This window comes from Sciurus vulgaris (assembly GCF_902686455.1).
Source record: "Sciurus vulgaris genome assembly, chromosome: 6".
Classification (NCBI taxonomy): domain Eukaryota; kingdom Metazoa; phylum Chordata; class Mammalia; order Rodentia; family Sciuridae; genus Sciurus; species Sciurus vulgaris.
The window spans coordinates 110573838-110595954 of NC_136466.1; the positions used below are offsets into that span (position 1 = coordinate 110573838).

The window sequence follows — 22117 nt, forward strand, 5'->3', positions numbered from 1 at the left end:
TGTTTGGTTTGAACAGATGTTAATTTTGAGATGCCTGTGAGATACTGAGCTGGAGACAATAAGGAGACAGTTTTGAAAGGGCAAAATAATCTGAGCTAGATGTACTATCCACAGTCATTTGTCCACAATTCTGAATCCCCAAAGCTCTGAGGAGAAACAGTTTTTTTTTTTTTTTTTTCCTGTAACTTATATGGCGGCAAAGCGTGACCTGAACCAATGTGAAGCTGTTTATAATCTATTTATCTTATCTAGACCAAATATACGTATATTTTCCTTTAGAAATATAAACATGTTTGACAGACAAATGCTACTTGAAATCCCTCCCGATGGTGGTAGTCTAAAATATGAGGTATTTTTAATAATGCATTCATTTTCATTTTTTAAAAATCCAAAATATTAGAATGCTAAACCACATCTGGTGCTGAAGGTTTTGAACAAAGGATTATGAGCCCGTGTAAAGCAGTATTGTCAGTACACAAAGCCATGATTAGTTCAAGAAAGTTCATTTATTTATACTCAACACTTGGCTAGCCTCATTTCCTATTGCTGAATTGCTCTGAGTTTAGTAGTCACTAATTGTAAGAAATTGTGGTAGTTAGCAGTATCTCTTACCTTCCAAATACCAAAATTTTAAAATTGCATTTCAGTTGGGCTTTGAATTCCTATATGGATTCATGCCTCAAAATATTTCTAGGTCTGGGGATATAGCTCAGTTGGTAGAGTGCTTACCTTGCAAGCACAAGGCCCTGGGTTCAATCCCCAGCACCGCAAAAAAAAAAAAAAAAATCTAAATAATTAATTAAGAAACTACATTAGTATAGTGTGATGGTTTAAAAGGGAATGAAGATAAAAGAGGGAGAAGAATCCACCTCAGCAGACATGCAAGTTCAAGACGTCTGAAAACATGAAGAAACAGGCAAACAACAAACAAGTCTTCTGCCAGAATTTATAATCCCCCAACAAAGGAATCCATAAGATATGAAAATGGATGAAATTCTAGAGAGAACTGTAACAAACTGATTATTAAAATGGTCAGTGAGCTAAACGAAGCTCTAAGGAATGAATCAAGAGGGGAAATAACAGAAGGTGAAAGACTATGTTAGTAAGGTAATTGAGTTCATTTCCAGAACTCCTGGAAATGAAAGACATGATAAATCAAATTAAAAGTTATTTTGAACATATCACCAGCTGATTAGATTACATAGAAAATACAACTTCAGACCTTGAAGATAGAACTACTTCTTGAAGACAGACTTTGAAGACAGGGCATGTGAACTTGAATACTCATGCAATTAAAAAAAAAAATGAACCATGATTAGAATATACAAGAATTCTGGGATAACATCAGAAGAGCGAACTTGAGAATCACTGGGATAGAAGAAAATGTAGAGATACAGGCTAAATAATAGCAGAAAGGCAGAGCTACCTGGCGAGACTTCCACACTGGGGAGGTAGGCCCAGAGAGCTGGGTCCAGCGCAGAGCCGCTGGGTGAGACTTCCCTGCCGGGGAGGAAGGACCAGAGAGCCGGGCCCAGTGTAGAGCCAACGGGCGAGACGTCTGAGCTGGGGAGGAAGACCCAGAGACGTAGGCCAAGACCAGCCAGGCCTCAGCCCGTAGTCTAGTGCCCCTGCGGTTGACCATCTGTCAACACATGGAGGTGCCTCTGCCCACTAGCAGGGAATATACCCCACATGGAGGCCACCATCCCAGGAGGGGCAACATCCTTTTTGAGTCACTGCATTATCAAATTCCTCCAAGACTTCAGGCTACTGAAGACTAGGAGGTGAGTTATTGGAAACCTGCAGGGACACTATAAGTCTATAGGGGGGAAACGACAGTACTTCAGATTTGTACTCTAGAGGGGAAGATACCTGAGCAATATGAGAAAACAAGGGAAGAAAGTGTTCAAACAAACCTAGATGTTACATCAACAAAATCCATTGACAGGATGGCAGAAGAAATGTCTGAAAGGGAGTTTAGAATGTATATAATTAAAATGATCAGAGAAGCAAATGATGAGATAAGAGAGCAAATCCAGGCATTGACTGTTGCACCAATCAACAGTTAAAAGAGCAAACGCAGGAAGCAAAGGATCATTTCAATAAAGAGAGAGAGATTCTGAAAACCAAGCAAATTCTTGAAATGAAGAAAACAATAAACCAAATTAAAAACTCCATAGAAAGCATAACCAATATGATAGAACACCTGGAAAACAGAACCTCAGACATTGAAGACAAACTAATCTTGAAAACAAAGTTGACCAAACAGAGAAGGTGGTAAGAAATCATGAACAGAATCTCCAAGCATTATGGGATATCATGAAAAGATCAAATTAAGAATTACTGGGATTGAGGAGGGCACAGAGAAACAAACCAAAGGAATGAACAATCTATTCAATGAAATAATATCAGAAAATCTGAAGACTGAAATGGAAAATCAAATACAAGAGGCTTACAGGACACCAAATGTACAAAATTGCAACAGACCCACACCAAGGCACATTATAATGAAAATACCTAACATACAAAATAAAGATAGAATTTTAAAGGCTATGAGAGAAAAAAATCAGATTATATTCAGGGGGAAATCAATACAGATATCAGCAGATTTCTCAACCCAGACCCTAAAAACTAGAAGGGCCTGGAACAGCATTTTTCAAGCTCTGAAAGAAAATGAATGCCTACCAAGAATCTTATATCAGCAAAACTTACCTTCAGATTTGACGATGAAATAAAATCCTTCCATGATAAACAAAAACTTAAAGAATTTACAAATAGAAAGCCAGCACTACAGAACATTCTCGGCAAAATATTCCATGAGGAAGAAATGAAAATGATGTAAGTCAGCAAAGGGAGGAACTACTCTAAAGGAATAACCAAATAAAGGAGAAACCAAGTCATGTTAAAAATCAAAAATAATCCAAAATGACCGGGAATACAAATAATATCTCAATAATAACCCTGAATGTTAATGGCCTAAACTCAGCAATCAAAAGACACAGACTGGCAGATTAGATTAAAAAGTAAGACCCTATAATATGCTGCCTTCAAGGGACTCATCTCATAGAAAAAATACCCATAGACTAAAGGTGAAAGAATGGGGAAAAACATACCATGCACTTGGACTCAGTAAAAAAGCCGGAGTATCCATCCTCATATCAGATAAAGTGGATTTCAAGCCAAAGATAGTCCGAAGGGATAAAAAGGACATTTCATACTGCTTAAGGGAAGCATAAATCCGCAAGACATAATAATCATAAATATTTATGCCCCTAACAATGACTCATCCGTGTACGTCAAACAAATCGTTCTCAATTCCAGGAACCAGATAGACGACAACACAATAATACTAGGTGACTTTAACTCACTTCTCTTACCACTGGACAGATCTTCCAAACAAAAATTGAACAAAGAAACCATAGATCTCAATAACAAAATTGATAATTTAGACTTAACATATATAGAATATTCCATCCATTAAAGAGCAAGTACACTTTCTTTTCAGCAGCACATGGATCCTTCTCTAAAATAGACCATGTGTTATGCCACAAAGCTACTCTTAGCAAATACAAAAAGATAGAGATACTCCCTTGTATTCTATCAGATCATAATGGAATGAAATTAGAAATCAATGACAGAATAAAAAACTACTCCAACACCTGGAGATTAAATAATACGCTATTGAATGATGCATGGATAACAGAAGTCATCGGGGGGAAATAAAAAAATTCTTAGAGGTAAATGAGAACAAAGATACAAATATCAAAATCTCTGGGACACTATAAAAGCAGTACTAAGAGGAAAGTTCATTTCATGGAGTGTATTCAATAAAAGAAGAAAATTTCAACAAATAAATAACCTGACACTACAGCTCAAAGCCCTAGAAAAAGAAGAACAGATCAATACCAAAAATAGTAGAAGACAGGAAATAGTTAAAATCAGAGCTGAAATCAATGAAATTGAAACAAAAGAAACAATCAAAAAACTTGACAAAATAAAAAGTTGGTTCTTTGAAAAAATAAAATTGATAGTAAACCCTTAGCCACACTAACAAAGAGAAGGAGAGAGAAAACTCAAATTACTAAAATTTGGGATAAAAAAGGAAATATCACAACAGACACAATTGAAATACAAAACATAATTAGAAGCTATTTTGAAAATCTATACTTCAACAAAACAGAAGATCTTGAAGACATCAGCAGGTTTCTAGAGACATGTGATCCACCCAAACTGAATCAGGGGGACATGCACAATTTAAATAGATCAATTTCAAGCAATGAAATAAAAGTCATCATCAAAAGCCTATCAACAAAGAAAAGCCTGGGACCAGATGGATTCTCAGCCGAGTTCTGGAAGACCTTCAAAGAAGAGCTCATTCCAGTACTCCTCAAAGTATTCCATGAAATAGAAGAGGAGGGAATCCTTCCAAACTCATTCTATGAAGCTAATATCACCCTAATATTACCAAAACCAGACAGAGACACATTGAGGAAAGAAAATTTCAGACCAATATCCCTAATGAACATAGATGCAAAAATTCTTAACAAAATTTTAGCAAATCACATACAAAAACATATTGAAAAGATAGTACACCATGAACAAGTGGATTTTATCCCAGGGATGCAAGGTTGGTTCAACATCTGAAAATCAATAAATGTAACTCACCATATCAACAGACTTAAAGTTAAGAATCTCATGATTATTTCAATAGATGCAGAAAAAGCATCTGATAAAATACAGCACCCTGTTGTGCTCAAAACACTAGAAAAAATAGGGATAGTAGGAACATTCATCAACATTGTAAAGACTGTTGATGCTAAGCCCATGGCCAACATCATTTTAAATGGAGAAAAACTGAAAGCATTCCCCCTAAAACTGGAACAAGGCAGGAATGCCCTCTTTCACCACTTCTATTCAACATCATCCTTGAAACTCTAGCCAGAGCAATTGGACAGATCAAAGAAATTAAAGGGATGTGAATACGAAAAGAAGAACTCAAATCATCCCTATTTGCTGAAGACATAATTCTATATTTACAAGAGCCAAAAAATTCCACCAGAAAACTCTAGAACTCATAAATGAATTCAGTGAAGTAGCAGGATATAAAATCAATGCTCATAAATCTAATGTATTTATATTTATAAGTGATGAATACTCTGAAAGAGAATTTAGGAAAACTACCCCATTCACAATAGCCTCAAAAAAAAAAAAAATACTTGGGAATCAATCTAACAAAAGAGGTGAAAGACCTCTACAATGAGAACTACAGAAAACTAAAGAAAGAAACTTAAGAAAACCTTAGAAGATGGAAAGATCTCCTATGTTCTTGGATAGGCAGAATTAATATTGTCAAAATGGCCATACTACCAGAAGTGCTATACAAATTCAGTGCAATTCCAATTAAAATCCCAATGACATTCCTCATAGAAATAGAGCAATCATGAAATTCATTTGGAATAATAAGAGACCCAGAATAGCTAAAGCAATCCTTAGCAGGAAGAGTGAAGTAGGGGGTATAACAATACCAGGACCTCAACTATACTACAGAGCAATAGTAACAAAAACGGCATGGTATTGGCACCAAAATAGACAGGTAGATCAATGGTACAGAATAGAGGACATGGACACAAACCCAAATAAATACAGTTTTCTCATACTAGACAAAGGTACCAAAAACATACAGTGGAGAAAAGAGAGCCTGTTCAACAATTGGTGCTGAGAAAACTGGAAATCCATATGTAGCAGAATGAACCTAAATCCCTATCTCTCACCCTGCACAAAACTCAACTCAAAATGGATCAAGGACCTCAGAATCAGACCAGAGACCTTCCACCTTATAGAAGAAAAAGTAGATCCAAATCTTCATCATGTCAACTTAGGATCAGACTTCCTTACCATGACTCCCAAAGCACAAGAATGCAGGAATCAATAATTGGGATAGTTTCAAACTAAAAAGCTTTTTCTCAGCAAAGGAAACTATCAGCAATATGAAGAGAGAGCTTACAGAGTAGGAGAAAATCTTTGCCACACATACTTCAGATAGAGCATTAATCTCCAAAATTTATAAAGAACTCAAAAAACTTTATACCAAGAATACAAATAACCGAATTAACAAATGGGCTAAGGAAATGAACAGACACTTCAACGAAGAAGATTTACAAGCAATCAACAGATATATGAAAAAATGTTCAACATCTCTAGTAATTAGAGAAATGCAAATCAAAACTACCCTAAGATTTCATCTCACCCCAATTAGAATGGTGATTATCAAGAATACAAGCACCAATAGGTGTGGGCGAGGATGTGGGGAAAAAAGTACACTCATACATTGCTGGTAGGGCTGCAAATTAGTGCAGCCCCTCTGGAAAGCAGTGTGGAGCTTCCTTAGAAAACTTGGAATGGAACCACCATTTGACCCAGCTATCCCACTCCTTGGCCTATACCCAAAGGACTTAAAATCAGCATACTACAGTGATGCAGCCACATCAATGTTCATAGCTGCTCAATTCACAATATCTAGATTGTCGAACCAACCTAGATACCCTTCAATTGATGAATGGATAAAGAAAATGTGATATATATACACAATGGAATACTACTCAGTCATAAAGAAAAAAAATTTATGGCATTTGCATGCAAATGGATGAAGTTGGACAATATCATGCTAAGCGAATAAGCCAATCCCAAAAAACCAAAGGCTGAATGATCTCTCTAATAAGTGGATAATGATACATAATGGGGGCTGGGAGGGAGGCAAGAATGGAGGAAGGATGGATAGTATAGAGGAAAAGAAGGGTGGGAGGGGTGAGGGGAAGGAAAAATAACAGAATGAGACAAATATCATTACCGTATATACATGTATGATTACACAATGGTATGACTCTACTTCATGTACAACCAGAGAAACAAGTTGTACCCCATTTGTTTATAATGAATCAAAATAAATAAATTATTAAAATAAAATAAAATATTTAAAAAAATAGCAGAAAAATATTAATCTTTGAAATGAGGTGGACATCTACATATAGGAGTCATACAGCACCCCAAATAAAGATCAGAAAAATCTTTCTCCCCAAGACACATCATAATCAAAATGCATAATATAGAAAATTAGGAAAGACTGTTAAAAGCTGCAAGAGAAAAATGTCAGGTCACATTTAGAGGTAAATCAATAAAGACTTATTTCTGACTTCTCAGATCAGACTCTAAAATCCAGGAGGGCTTGGAATGAGATGTTCCATGCTCTAAAAGAAAGGAATTGAGAACCAAGAGAGCTATATATAGCAAAGCTGTCTTTTAGAGTCAAAGAAGGAATAAAAACTTACATGATAAGGATAAACTGAAAGAATCCATGAGTACTAAGCTAGAACTACAAATGAATACTTAAAAATATACTACACACAGAACTCAAAAACAAATTCCAAAGCTCACAAATGGATGAAGATATCTAGAACAAGTAACTAAATGGAAATTAAGACCAAATTAGGTAAACAACTATAATGGCAACAAATAAATATCTTCCCATAAAAACACTGAATGTAAGTGATCTCAACCTCCCAAGTAAAAGATGTAATTGGCAGAACGGGTTCAAAACAAGATCCAGCTAGATGTTGTTTGCAAGAGACTCATAGGCAAAGATACCACAGACTGAAAGAAAAAGGACAGAAAAAATATTCCATGTAACTAGAGTACAAAAACAAGCAGGAAACACTATTTTCATACCCAACAAAGCATATTTCAAGCAAAAATTAATTAGAAAACACAAATTCATTACAAACTGGAAAAGGAAACACTCCAACTGAAATATATGGTGACAGTAAATATTTGTGCCCCAAACGACAGAGAATCTAATTACATTAAAAAAAAAAAAAAAAAAAAAAACTTCTTAACATTAAAACCCAGATAGATGACAGTAAAAAAGTATGGGATGATTTCAACATACCCCTTTCACAAACAGGTCATCCTACATAAAAATCAATAAAAATATTTCCAATTTAAATAGTACTGCAAAGAAAATGGACCTAACAAGCATCTACTAAATCACCTCAAAACAGCCAAATTCACTTTTTTCTCAGCAGCTCATGGAACCTTTCCACAATATACCATACACAAAGTCACAACATAAGTCTTAGCAACTAGAAAAAAAACTGGTATAATCCTATGCCTCTTATAAGATCATAATAGAATGAAATTAGAAATCAACAGGAATAAAAATTATAGACACCACATAAACACATGGCGATTGAACATTATTCTTTTAAATGAGGAGTGAATCATAAATGAAAGCAGAAAACAATGAATTCTTTTTTTTTCCTTTCCTATTTTTATTTTTATTTTTGTATTATTTGTTGCATTTAGTTATACATGACAGCAGACTCCATTTTGATTCATTGTACACAAATGGAGCTCAGTGTTTTATTTCTCTGGTTGTACCCGATGTAGAGTCACACCATTTGTATAATCATACACGTACATAGGTTAATGATGTTTGTCTCATTCCACAATCTTTCCTACCCCCTGCCCCCTCCCCTCCCTTCATTTCCATTCTTCCCTTACCCACCGCTCCCCTGTTATGTATCAACATCCACTTATCAGAGAAAACATTTGGCCTTTGGTTTTTTGGGATTGGCTTATCTCCCTTAGCATGACATTCTCCAGCTCCATCCATTTACCTGCAAATGCCATAATTTTATTCTTCTTTATGACTGAGTAATATTCCATTGTGTATATGTGCCACAGTTTCTTTATCCATTCATCTATTGAAGGCGCTTCCAGGTTGGTTCCACAATCTAGCTATTGTGTATTGAGCTGCTATAAACACTGCTGTGGCTGCGTCACTGTAGTATGCTGATTTTAGGTCCTTTGGGTATAAACTGAGAAGTGGGATAGCTGGGTCAAATGGTGGTTCCATTTCAAGTTATCTAAGGAATCACCACACTGCTTTCCAGAGTGGCCGCACCAATTGGCAACCCCACCGGTAATGTATGAGTGTACCTTGAAAAAAATAAATTCTTAGAAACAGGTGAGAACAGAGGTACAACATATAAAGTTCTCTAGGACAGTATAAAGCAGTTCTAGGAGGAAAGTTTATAGCATCAAGTGCCTATATTTAAAAAAACAAAAATCCCAAATAAATAATCTAATACTATACCTTAAGGTCCTAGAAAAGGCAAAACAAACTAATCCAAAATGAGAAGACAGGAAATAATTAAGATCGAAACCAAAATGAATGAAACTGAGAACAAAAAGTATTACAAAAGATCTGGGCAACAGAATTGGTTCTTTGAAAAGATAGCAAGATTGATAAACTCTTAGCCAGAAGAAAGAGGGAGAAGACCAAAATCAGCAAAATTAGAGATGAAAAAGAGATGTCACCAGGGATACTTCTGAAATCCAGAGATCATTAGAAACCATTTTGAAAATTTAACACTCCAGTAAAATGGAAAATCTGGAAGACACTGACAAATTTCTAGACACATAAGACCTACCCCAACAGAACAGGGAGATGTAGAAAACCTAAGCAGACCAGTACCAAGCAATGAAATTGAAGCAGCAATTCAAAGTCTTCCAAAAAACAAAGAAAAGCCCAGGACCAGATGGATTCTCAGTAAGCTCCGTAAGACCTTTACAAATCTAACACCATTCTTTCTCAAATTATTCCATTAAACAGAAAGGGAGGGAATGCTTCCAAATACATTCTATGAAGCCAGTATAACCATCATGCCAAAACCACACAAATACGCATCAAGGAAAGTACAGACTAGTGTTCCTGATGAACACTGATGCAGAAAATCCTTAATAAAATACTAGCAAACCGCACTCAAAATCACATCAAGATGACATACCATGATCAAGTTGGTTTCATTCCAGGGAAGCAAGGTTGGTTCAACGTACACAAACCAATAAATGTAATTCACCACTTAAACAGAATTAAGGCCAAGAATCACATGGTCATCTCAACAGAGTCAGAAAAGACCTTTGATAAAATCCAGCACCCATTCATGTTAAAAAACAGTGGAAAAGCTAGGGATGGAAAGAACTTACCTCACCATCATAAGGCTACATACGACAAACCCAAAGCCAACATCACAGATACATTGAAAGCATTTCCTCTACAACCAGGAACAAACCAGGATGCCCACTCTCACCACTCCCGTTCAATATAGTTTTAGAAACTCTAGTCAGGGCAGTCAGGCAAGAGAAGGAAATTGAAGTGATACAAACAGGAAAAGAAGTCGTCAAATAATCTATTTGCCGATGACACAATTCTATATCTAGAAGACAAAAAACTCCACAGAATACTTCTAGAGATGATGAATTCATCAAGGTTGTAGGATAAAAAAATAAATATTCATAAATCAAAAGCTTTCCTATACTCCAGTAGTGAATCTGCTGAGGAGGCCATCAGGAAAACTATCCTGTTCACAGTACCCTCCCCCCACCAAAATAAATACTTGGGAGTAAATCTAACCAAGAAAGCGAAAGACCTCTAAAATGAAAACTAGAGAACACTGAAGAAAGAAACTGAAGAACACCTTAGAAGATGGAAAGATCTCCCACGTTCTCCGATAGGCAGAATTAATATTGTCAAAATGGCCGTATTATCAAAAGGGTTATGGAGATTCAGTGCAATCCCCATCAAAATACTGATTACATTCTCACGGAACCAGAAAAAACGGTCCAAACATTGATTTGGAAGAGTAAAAGACCCAGAAAAGTCAAAGCACTCCTGAGCTAGAACAGCGATGCTGGAGTCTTCACACCACCTGGTTTCAAATTATAAAAGGAGCATGGTATTGGCACCAAAAAAGGCATGAAGACCAATGAAATAGAACAGAATACACAGCTGGGCACGGTGACGCACACCTGTAATCCGAGCAGCTCGGGAGGCTGAGGCAGGAGGATTTAGAGTTCAAAGCCAGCTTCAGCAAAAGTGAGGTGCTAAGCAACTCAGTGAGACCCTGTCTCTAAATAAAATACAAAATAGGGCTGAGGATGTGGCTCAGTTGTCGGCTGCCCCTGAGTCCAACCCCCAGTACCCAGAAAAGAAAAAAAAAGAATAGAATACGCAGAGAGGAACCCACAGAGTTGCAGTCATCTGATACTTGACAAAGGTGCCAAGAGTCTATGTTGGAGAAAAGGTAGTCTGTTTCAGCAAATGGTACTGGGAAAACTGGATATTCACATGTAGAATGGAACTAGATCCCAAACACCCTGCATGTAAGTCAAATCAAAGCGGATCAAAGACCTTCGAATTAGACCACAAACTTTGCAACTGATAGACGAAAACAGGATCAACACTCCGGCATATTGGCACAGGCAGCGACTTCCTTAACAAGACCCCTGAAGCTCAAGAAATAAAACCAAGAATCAGTAAGTGGGATGCCTTCAAATTAAAAAGCTTCTGCACAGCAAAGGAAATCATGAGTGTGACAAGAGAGCACACAGAATGGGGGAAAATCTTTGTCAGCTACTCCTCTGATGGGGATTAATATCCAGAATACACAGACAACTCAGAAAGGTTAACAGCAAAACAAAACAAAACAAAAACCTAATTAATAAATGGACCAACGAACCAAAGAAATTTTTCTCAAAAGAGATGTAAATGACCAACAAACATGAAAAAAATGTTTAATATCCAGGGCAATCAGGAAAATGCAAATTAAATGTACACTGAGATTCCATCTAAATCCATTTATCATGGCAGTCATGAAGAACACAAATAATAATTTCTGCTTAGAATTTGGGGGGAAAGGGATACTTACACATTGTTGCTGGGACTATAAATTAGTATGACCACTTTTGAAAGTGGTATGAAGATTCTTCAAGAGATTGGGAGTAGAACTGCCATATGACCAGCTATCGCACCGCTTCTTTTATGCTAAAGAAATAAACTAAGCAAACTGTAGTGATACAGGCACATCATCGTTTATGGCAGTGTAATTCCGAATAGTCAAGCTGTAGAACCAGTCCATGTGCCCACCAACAGACAAATGAATTAAGAAAATGTGGTTTATATTCACAACCGAGTTTTACTTGGCCATAAGGAAGAATAAAATTATAGCATTTGTTGATAAATGAAACTAGAGAACATCATGCTAGGTGAAATAAGCCAGACCCAGAAAGTGAAGGATGTAACGTTTTCTTTCATATACAGATGATAGAGCTAAGTAAGGGGGGAAAAGTGGGAGTGGTATTGATCTCCCCAAAACAGAGGGATGATCTGTGGAGTAAAGCAAGTGAACTGAGAGGAAGGGAAGAGAGATGTGAAAAGGGAGGAAATAACCAGTCTATAAGAATATACATTCATTAAAGTTTTAAAATTTAAGCTGAGGATCATTTATTATAATATGAATTTAGGAGAATCGTCTTATTACTGAATATTCTTCTATTCTTGAGAGTAATTCAGGATTTTGAGATGTTCTCTTTGGCTTGGTCAAAATTAATCAATGACAAAGGACTTTATTTTAACTGTACCATTTCTCATTAATAAGATTGACTTACATTTTGGGGGGATTGCTACGTTACTGCTATAAGTGTACTTTTGTCATTATTGATTTCTTTAAAAGTGTGTTCTATCTGTACAAATGTAAATATCATTTGGCTTAGTGTTTTCTGATCCTATAATTTTGTTAGAGAATTTTGGACTTCACTATAAGGTGACAGAATTTAATTTGATAAAACTGTAAGGGAAATATAACAAAGCTATTAGGCCCATTTCTTGCTTTTTTCTGAGTAGTAGAAATGACAATTGTATTTCTTTTTCAAAATGTGTAGTTCAGCATTTCCCAAACCCTGTTTTGAGAAACATTGTTAGTTTGTGAGCTAGTAATGTTTAGGGAATAAGAAAACAAACAAACAAACAAAAACAAGATTGAGAGATCAGAGAAACAAAATGCTGCAAAAGATTTTATAAAATGCTGGATTAAGCAAAGTGAAATGTTTCCTTAGTTGAGTATTTCTGAAGTTTTTTGCTTTTGTGTCTGTGTGTGTGAATGCTTGCATGTGCCTATGTTTGTGGGCTGGAGATCAAACCTAAAGTTTTGAGCATGCTGTACAAGTACCACTGAGCTACAACCCCATCCCCTTTTAGAGTGTTTAATATGATTATTGTGAAGCCAAGGTAGGAGCAGTGTTTTATTTTGTTTTACTTCTTAATCTCAGAGGGAATAAATATCACAATAACTCGGAATTTTTTTCCAAACAATATTCTCACTTGTTTTTATTACCATTCCTCAGATAGTATTGGTGAGTCTTATGTGTTTTGTGGTTTGAAAATGTCCCCTAGGCAATTTGGAGCATCTCTACCTTTGTTTAAGAGAGTTTCTTTCCATTATTTTTAATAATTTCAAGAATTTAGAATGCTATTTTGAGGTCTTTGGACAGCTTTTAGTCTTGAGAAGTAAGCTATGGTTTTTGCTCTATCAGCTCATTGTTCAGTTTTGGAAACTCTTCTTCCTTGGATTTTGTAACATTATTCACTTCTTTATCTCCTAATATTTTTTAAAAAATTATGATTACAGAGTTTAACATGTAGTATCTTTAAACTTTGAAAAACTTCATATTGGCCTAAGAGGTGACATAACAAAAACGTTAACTTTTCTCAATGCTATATGTCAGTAAATCAGTAGGTACACTGAAGAACCATTTGTGTAGTGGTATTGTTAAATGTTATATAATAATAGTAACTTGTTTAATTTGGTTATCTGTAGTGAGATGATTGTAAAATGATGATTTATAAAATCTTTTGATCCAAAATATAATTTTATATATATTTTTTATTTATACATATGCACATATATATAAAACTTTCTGTATTTGCTACTCAGAAATTTCAAGATATTGAAGAAACTCATCTTATTCACATAAAAGAAATAATTGGATCCTTGTCAAATGCTATACAGGAAATTCATTTGCAAATAGGCGAGGTAAGTATTTTTACTTTATGTTGAATCAATTTTTGAATTTTATGTTGATTTATGGCTATTTATGAACCTTTTATCATACTAAAATTCATAAGTATGATACTGAATTATTTCAGGTAGTGAATATGTATTTATGTGCATTTTTTATTGTTTGTTCACTAAGCATTATAATTCAAATTATTTTTTTAAATTAAGTATGCTCCATCTTCTTTACATTAAAATTTTGAGATTGCTGATTCTTGAATATTTCTGTTTTAAACTTTAGTACGTTAGAGAAATTGAACTTAGAAATGTTCTAAAAATATAAAAGAAGTTTAGTGTGAGAATTTGGGGTGCATTGAAATAACAATACAGGAAGATGAAGTCTTTTATTCTTTATTGTTTTCAACCCCAGATTATTTTCATTGTCTTTATAAGTTTTAATTATCGTAGGAATTTTGTCTCTAAAACATTTAAAAGATGGGAACAGGAAACTGCCTTAACTTCTAATGCTGTAAGCCATATCTTAAAGGGGCAGAGGTGAGCAGTTGTTGGTCTTCACTGATATGCTAATACTGTCAGTTAGTTTATAGTATGTTAGGTAAATGAAAGTTCTCAAATGCCCTTGAATCATGACAGTGTTTTTTTTTTTGTTTGTTTGTTTGTTATACTGGGGATTGAATTTGGGAGTATTCCACCACTTAGCTACATCCCAGCCCTAGTTTGTATTTTATTTTGAGACAGGGTCTCTGAGTTGCTCAGAGCCTCTCTTAAGTGGCTGAAGCTGGCTTTGAACTTGCGATCCTCCTGCCTCAGCCTCCTGAGCTGTTGGGATTACAGGCATGGGCCACCGTGCCCAGCAAGAGAATATTTTTTTGTGTAATAAATTTTATTTGCTTTGTAGGAGTTTTGTCTGAAATATAGTAAAATTCTTTATTTTAATAGGTTCATGAAGAATTTATAAATAACATGGCTAATACAACCATTGAAAGTTTAATACAAAAATTTGCTGAGTCAAAAGGCACTGGGAGGGAGAGACCTGGTAAGATGACAAACCACAAATTTCTCATTTAGTAACAAATACTGCCTTTACATTCATACGTGTATGGGGTAATTTTGACTTTTATCACAAATTTAACTAAGTAACATTTTCAAATGGTAAAATGGAGCCAAACCTAAAAATGAGCATACCTGAAAATGTGTAAAGTCTCTGATGTTATTTTCTTTGGGTGTGATATGTTAAATTATAATTTTTATTCACTTTTCACAGTTTATTAATTCAGTATTACTTAAAATCATTATTATAACCTATACTAAATTTACTAAATTTACATTTGTGAAAGGAGAATTAGCTTTATAAGACCATTTTAATAAAAGAAAGATTGGAAGAGAATATTGAAACAAATATAGAACCTTTCTTAAAATTAATTCTTAAAATTAATTCTTATTCACATATTATACTGGACACTATTCTAAGCATTGGAGATATGGGAATCTTGGTTCCTATTTTTGTGAATAAATGATTATAGGAATCCTGAATTCTACCTTTACTAAGCATGTTATAATATATTGAATATAGTTAGTAGATCATTCCCCTCCTTTACTTAGCATACTTACAGTCTTCCAGACTTTTCAAGTCTTTGTGTTAGTTACTATACCATGTTCTTCCAGAGTACTTGTTTCACTCTACAGGTAAAAATAATTCAGTCCAGTTAAAAAGTCAAATATGGGGGCTAAGGCTCGGGCTCTGTGACAGAAAGCTTATCTTGTACATGTGAGGCACTGGGTTCAATCCTCAGCAGCACCACATAAAAATAAATAAATAAAATAAAGTATTAAAAATCACTAATTAAAAAAAGAAAAGTTAAAATAGGATATGGAATTCAGGAAGCAGATAAATGATTCGTGAAGTCTGGGAGCCATGTTTTTTTTTCACTGCAGTTCACAGAACTAAGGCTTGAAAATTGAATTGTTTCTTCCTCCCAAATTTCATTAATTTTCAAATCTTACTGATCCAGTTGTGTTAGTATTTCTCCCTCAGACCTTCTTTCCATTTGTTTTTTCACCTGCCAAATTAATTTGCAGGTTTCTCTTACTGGCACAGTAGACATTCCTTCTCCAGTCTCTTTTATGTGTTATATAATATTCATCTTTAGGGTGTACATTTGTGAACTTATTGCACTACTTATAAATTTTTGAATTTTCCTTATAGACAGAATATAAGTTAGACTCTGACTTGTATTCAAAGCCTTTAAAGGATGGGGACTAATTAATCTCAATACTCTTACTTTCCTTATTTCTATACCAGTACCTGAACTGTTTATTATTTCCTATATATACTTAATTTTTTCTTTTAGTATCTTGGTTATTTTTATGTCTTTACCCTAGAAAATGCTAGATCCCATTTCTTTCCTCTGCCATATTTTCTCATTTATGTGTTAAATGAATGTACTCTTTTTTTTTTTTTTTTTTTTTTTTTTTTTTTTTTTTTTTTTTTTTTTTTTTTTTTTTGCGGTGCTGGGGATTAAACTCAGGGCCTTGTGCTTGTGAGGCAAGCAGTCTACCAACTGAGCTATGTCCCCAGCACATGAATGTACTCTTAAAGTGCCAGGTTATATATTCCATCTTTCATCAAGTTTGAGGAAACTTTATACTTTTTGGTTTTCTTGAGTTTTTGCTGTCTACCTTAGTTTTTAATTATTGTGCACTTGTGAAAAAAGTTATGTATTTTATGCATTTTTTTTCTATTTGTAAATAGTATATTTTTATTGAATGATGAACAAATGGGCATATAATGGTAAGATAAGAGTGTTAAGGAGGTTGGAGTGGATGAATTTGCTGTTAAAAAGTTTTATGTAAGTCCTAAATAATTATGGCTAATGTTTAGTGAACACTTTCTCTGAGCTATATACTGCCAATCATTTGTAGGCACACAGACCTTCAGCAACTTTTTGAAGTAGGTACTATTATTCCAATTTTATTGGAAATAATAAAGAGAAATAATAGAGGGAAACATTGAGAGGTTAAAAGATTTGCCTGTGCTAATGCGTGGCAGAGCTGGTCTTTTTTTTTTTTTTTTTTTTTTTGAGAAAAAGAAAAGAGTTCTGTTGCCTTGCTAGCAAAGGAGAAACACAGAGAACTCCTGTCCCAGAGCCTGTGATTCTACCAATCATGGGGAATGGGGTTTTTAAAGAGGTGTTTCAGAAAAATGAGATTAGGGAGGAGAGATCAGGAAGAAGATCAGGGAGGAGTAGGTTGGGAGGATAAAATCAGGGAAAGGAAGGTTGGGGAAAAAAATATAAGTGACAAGGGATGTAATCAAAGCATCAAGTGAACCCCTGTTACATTTCCCCACTGTCAATTTCTAGCTTCCATTTCTTTGGAAAGTGGGTGATGACATCTTCATGCTACTTCCTGCATAAAAGGGGTCATGAAGGGGGTCTTTAGAATAGAAGCTTTTTACTTGTTGTTGCCATTCTCTCTTTCTGGGTTTTTGTTGCATAGTTGTAGAGGGTGGAACAGCAATAGAGCAGTAATGGAAAGAGACATACACAAGGGCAAAGATGAACAGGGTAGTCAGAATGAGGTGGAGAAGACCTAGCAAAATAGACCTAATATCTTTTAATATCCAGGAGAAGAGCCTAGAGAACCAGTCAGTCAGGCATATCCCCATCCCATCCAAAAGGGATGTGTGGTGGTCAAGGGTCTGTTGTAGTCAGGTTGTTCATTGCCTGATCTTTTCAATACTAGTTTTCACCTGTGAGGAGGTGTTAATATAAATGCAACAATATGTATTAGCTATAGCACAAAGTCCCCCTTGCTTGTCTAACAGATAGTGTAATGCCAGGTGGTTATCTAGAACTACCTTGGTAAAGGAGTCTAGAGAAGTCTGTAAATTTGAGATGGTCAAGGCTGTCTCATTGGCCAAGGTGATCAAAGTTTTTGACAGAATTGGAGGACCCAATGGTGTGCCCCAATTTCCCACCAAGGCATTAAGGTGTAACGGAAAAAGTATTCATCACCATCAGGAATTCCACCAGGGAGGTCCTGGGCCAGTCGAGTTAAAAAGCTTTAGGGAGCTTGCCCAGTAGGCTGATTGCTTTAAGGAATGCATTGAAAACGGTGTCACTAAATCCCCTAGAAAACATTGGGTAGGAGTTGTGAAGTTTCTGAGGCATTTGGTAGCCTAGGATAGTTATTAATTTTACAGACGAACACGTGTACTTCAGGGGCACAGAAAACCATTGTGTTTTTAAAGAAATTCAGTAAGTCTCCATTAGGAAATAATTGCCAACTTTAAATCCTGTGCATTCCATCTAAGAAGGGCCTGGGAAGGAGTAATCAGTTAACTGCTATAATCTCTGGGAAATTGGACAATATTTTGTACACTCAAAGGTCGTTATTCTTGATCTGGAGGAGGTCTCATTTCAAGATATTCTGGAATTTCTATTTCTCTGTGGATCAGAAGTGGTGTTAGATGCAGTAAGAGGAAGGGTGAGACAGGGAACATTGAAAACCATCTCAGCTGGGTAATATATTACTGAAACATGATACCTAATGGTGTGGGCTCTGAGTTCCCATGCTGGCATCCAGCAAAGTTTGTAACTGGATGTACAAAGGGGTCACATGGTCCATAAAAGATCAGGCTCTTGGAAGGCAGATCCAGCAATCAACTGCCAGAGTCGAGGTAGCCAAGGTCTGTGCAATTCTAATCAAACTGTTGTTCTCCCAGCCTAGAGAGGGAATGGAGATAAGCATCAAAGTTAGTAAAAGCATTAAATCTCTCATTAGATCCCCTAACGGTTCTGATGTCCATGGAGGAGACATGACTTCCTGTAAGTCTCTTGGACACTTTTCCACTCTAGTCTGATGAACCCAGGGTTTTATTCCAGCAAGTTTTCAGGGATGTGTGGGTCTTCAGAAGTACCTCATGAGGTCCGGTCCACTCTTCTTCCAGTTCCTATTCTTTCTAAGTCTTAAGTATCACCTAGTCTCCAGACTGGAAGTGATTCCAAACTTGGAGGGGACCTGAAATAAGCATACTCATTCATAGGGGTTAATACTTGACTGATTTGTTCTATATACTGTTTTAGCCTAATTTCTCCTGCTATAGGTATATCTTCCCCTTTCCCCTGGGGTATCAGGAAGGGTCTCCCATACACTATTTCATAGGGGCTCAATTTAAGCCTACTTCCGAGGGCCACCTGTATTCAGAGGAGAGTAACTAGCAACATGTTATCCTACTACAGGTCAGTTTCTTAGCATAATTTAGCTACTGTTTTCTTTAAGATGTTCATTTTTTGTTTTTTCTATAGATTGGGGTCTCCAGGATGCATGTAACTTCCACTGGCTATCCAGTGCTTTGCTTACTTGTTGGGTCACATTAGCAATGAAAGATGGTTCATTGTCACTTTGCATGGAGGGGAGCCCATATCTTGGTATAAACTCCTTTAAGAGAACTCTAGTTATTTCTGAAGCCTTTTCTGTTCTGGTGGGATATGCTTCTACCCAGTCAGAGAAGGTGTTCACCAGTACAAGCAATTATCTGAAGTTTCCTGTGGTACAAAGGCATTTGGGTAGAATCTATTTGGCAGTCATCAAAAGGCTATGTTCCCATGTGTTGTGTTCCTCACAGTAGGCTGCCTTTCAGTCTTGGGATCATTACAGCCACGTAACACAGTTCTGAGTCACCTGCTGAATGATTTTTTGGAGGTGTGATCCCCACAAATGGGGCTTGATAAAATTCACCAAGGCATCCCTCGCATAGTGTATACTCATATAGGTGTTTCACCAAGGGTCAGACCAGTCTTTCAGGCAGGAGGATGAGTCCATGGGAATTTTGTCTCCATCTGGCAGTACTATTCCAGGAATCAAAACCCCATTCTTTCCCATTTTCTATCTTCCTCAGTATAATCAGGCTTGTACTGGTCCAGTTCAAACTGAGGTATCAGAGCCCCAATAAATGATTGACTCTTTGCAGCCCTTTTGGCTGCCCTATTGGCAGCTTGATTTCCCCTGGCTACATGAATGTCTACCTTCTGGTGACCGGGACAGTCACCGGGATGATTGCCACTTGCTTTGGTTCAGTCACTGCCTATATTAATATCAGTATTTCAAGAGCATGTTTAATGTACTTGTTTTCAGCAGTGAGGAGCCCTCTTTCTTTCCAAATAGCCCCCTGTGCATGTACTATCATGAAAGCGTATTTGGAGTTGGTATAAATGTTTACTTTCTTTCTTTTGGACAGCCTGAGAGCTCTTGTCAGAGTGATTAACTCTGCTTTCTGGGCCAATGTTCCTGGCGCTAAAGCCTTAGCTTCCAGTACCTGTTGTTCTGTGACCACAGTGTATCCAGCTACTTGCTGGCCATTGTCCATGAAGCTGCTCCTATCTGTGAAGAGGTCCCAGTCTGGCTCTGTGATAGGCTGATCAGACAGGTCCAATCTGCTAGAGTAGATGGTTTCTAAAATTTCTAGGCAATTATGTTGTATGGTCCCATTATCATTTAATGACAACAGTGTTGCTGGATTTAACATAGACACAACTTTAAGGTTGACATCGGGGTTGTCTAGTAGGACAGCAGTCAGCCAGTAGCCGCCCTTCTGTTCTCGTAGGACCAAGACTTGGTGAGGGGCACATATAGTGATGGGTTGTTCTAGACTGAACTTTTCAGCCTCCTATAGCAAAAAAATAAGCGGCAGCTACTAACTACCCTCAGGCAGGAGGGCCATCCTTTTGCTGTGTGGTCAAGCTGTTTTAATAAATAGGCCACTGGTTGTGTTATATCTCCTAGGGTCTGTAAGGGAACTCCAAGAGTTGTATTTTGTTTCTCATGCACATATAACCTGAATTCTTTTTGTAAATCAGGAAGTCCCAAAGCAGGGGCTGTCATGAGTTTGTTTTAACTTCTCAAAAGCAGCTTGGCATTCTGGGGTTCAAATCAAAGTTCTGATTCTGTTCCTTTTAATGACTCATACAAGGGCTTTACTATTAGTCCAAAGTTAAGGATCTAGATATGGCAGAATCCTGCCATTCCCTGGAACCCATGTAACTGCCTCTGGTTTCTGGGTTTCCTAAGGCTTAAGATTTCCTGCTTTTGATCTGGCATCAGACTTCAGGTTCTATGGCTAATCTGAAATCCCAGGTAATCTTCTTGTTTGCAAATTCGGGCTTTTTTAGTGGACACCTTATATCCACATGAGGCTAAATGGTCTAGAGCAGCAATAGTATTTGAAAGACAGTGTTCATTGTCTGGGCTAGCTATAAGCAGGTCATCTGTGTATTGCAAGAGGATTCCCTGTTCCAGCTGTAGCCTTCATAAGTCTTTTGCCAGGCATTCATTTAACTGAGTAGAAGAGTTTTAAATCCCTGAAGTAGGATAGTCTAGCAATACTAGTTACATTGGTATTTGGGTCTTGCCACTCAAAAACAAATAGTAATTGTGACTTCTTTTCCAGAAGGATACAAAAGAATGCATCCTTTAAATCCAATACTGTGAACCAGCCATAGTGACCTGGCATTGTAGTCAACAAGGTGTATGGATTAGGTGCTATGGGATGAATATCCTGAACAATATTATTTATAGCTCTCAGGTCTTGCACAAATCAGTACTCATTGGTGTGAGGTTTCTTAAAGGGCAGGATAGGTGTTTTGTCGGGGGACTGACAAGGCTGAATCAACTTGTCTCAAAAACTTATCTAGAAGTGGCTGAATTCCTATTAGTGCCTCTTCTGAGGGAGTACTGTTTTTTTTATTTTTTGAGGCAGATTACACACTCCTTAAGCAAGATCTTGATGGGAGTAATAGGAATGGCCCTCTCTGGGGTACCTTTCAGCCCATACAGTTTTACTCACTTTTCCAATGACCTCCAGTGGGAGGTCCAGTACAAACTGAAGTATCAGAGCCCCAATAAATGATTTACTCTTTGCAGCCCTTTTGGCTGCCCTGTTGGCAGCTTGATTTCCCCTGGCTACATGAGTGTCTACCTTCTGGTGACCGGGACAGTCACCGGGATGATTGCCACCTGCTTTGGTTCAGTCACTGCCTGTATTAATGTCAGTATTTCAAGATTAACAAGCAAAAACTGGAGTCAGAGTGCATTTTCAGGAGGTACTTGCAGATGAAGCTATTGCCTTTTGGGTGAGAATGTTATTTGTACATTTAATTTACATAACAAATCTCATCCCAGGAGAGGGTTTGGGCAATCTGGCATAT

General features: G+C 36.6%; 1 protein-coding gene across 1 annotated transcript in view; it reads left to right on the forward strand.

Annotated features, from left to right (window-relative positions):
- FCHO2 (FCH and mu domain containing endocytic adaptor 2) overlaps positions 1-22117 on the forward strand; it is a 142560-nt gene that overhangs the window by 50448 nt on the left and 69995 nt on the right. Inside the window, exons 7-8 of the mRNA XM_079146111.1 lie at positions 13830-13928; positions 14850-14946. Of these exons, the coding sequence (XP_079002237.1) occupies positions 13830-13928; positions 14850-14946 (196 nt within the window). The remainder of the gene's footprint in view (positions 1-13829; positions 13929-14849; positions 14947-22117) is intronic.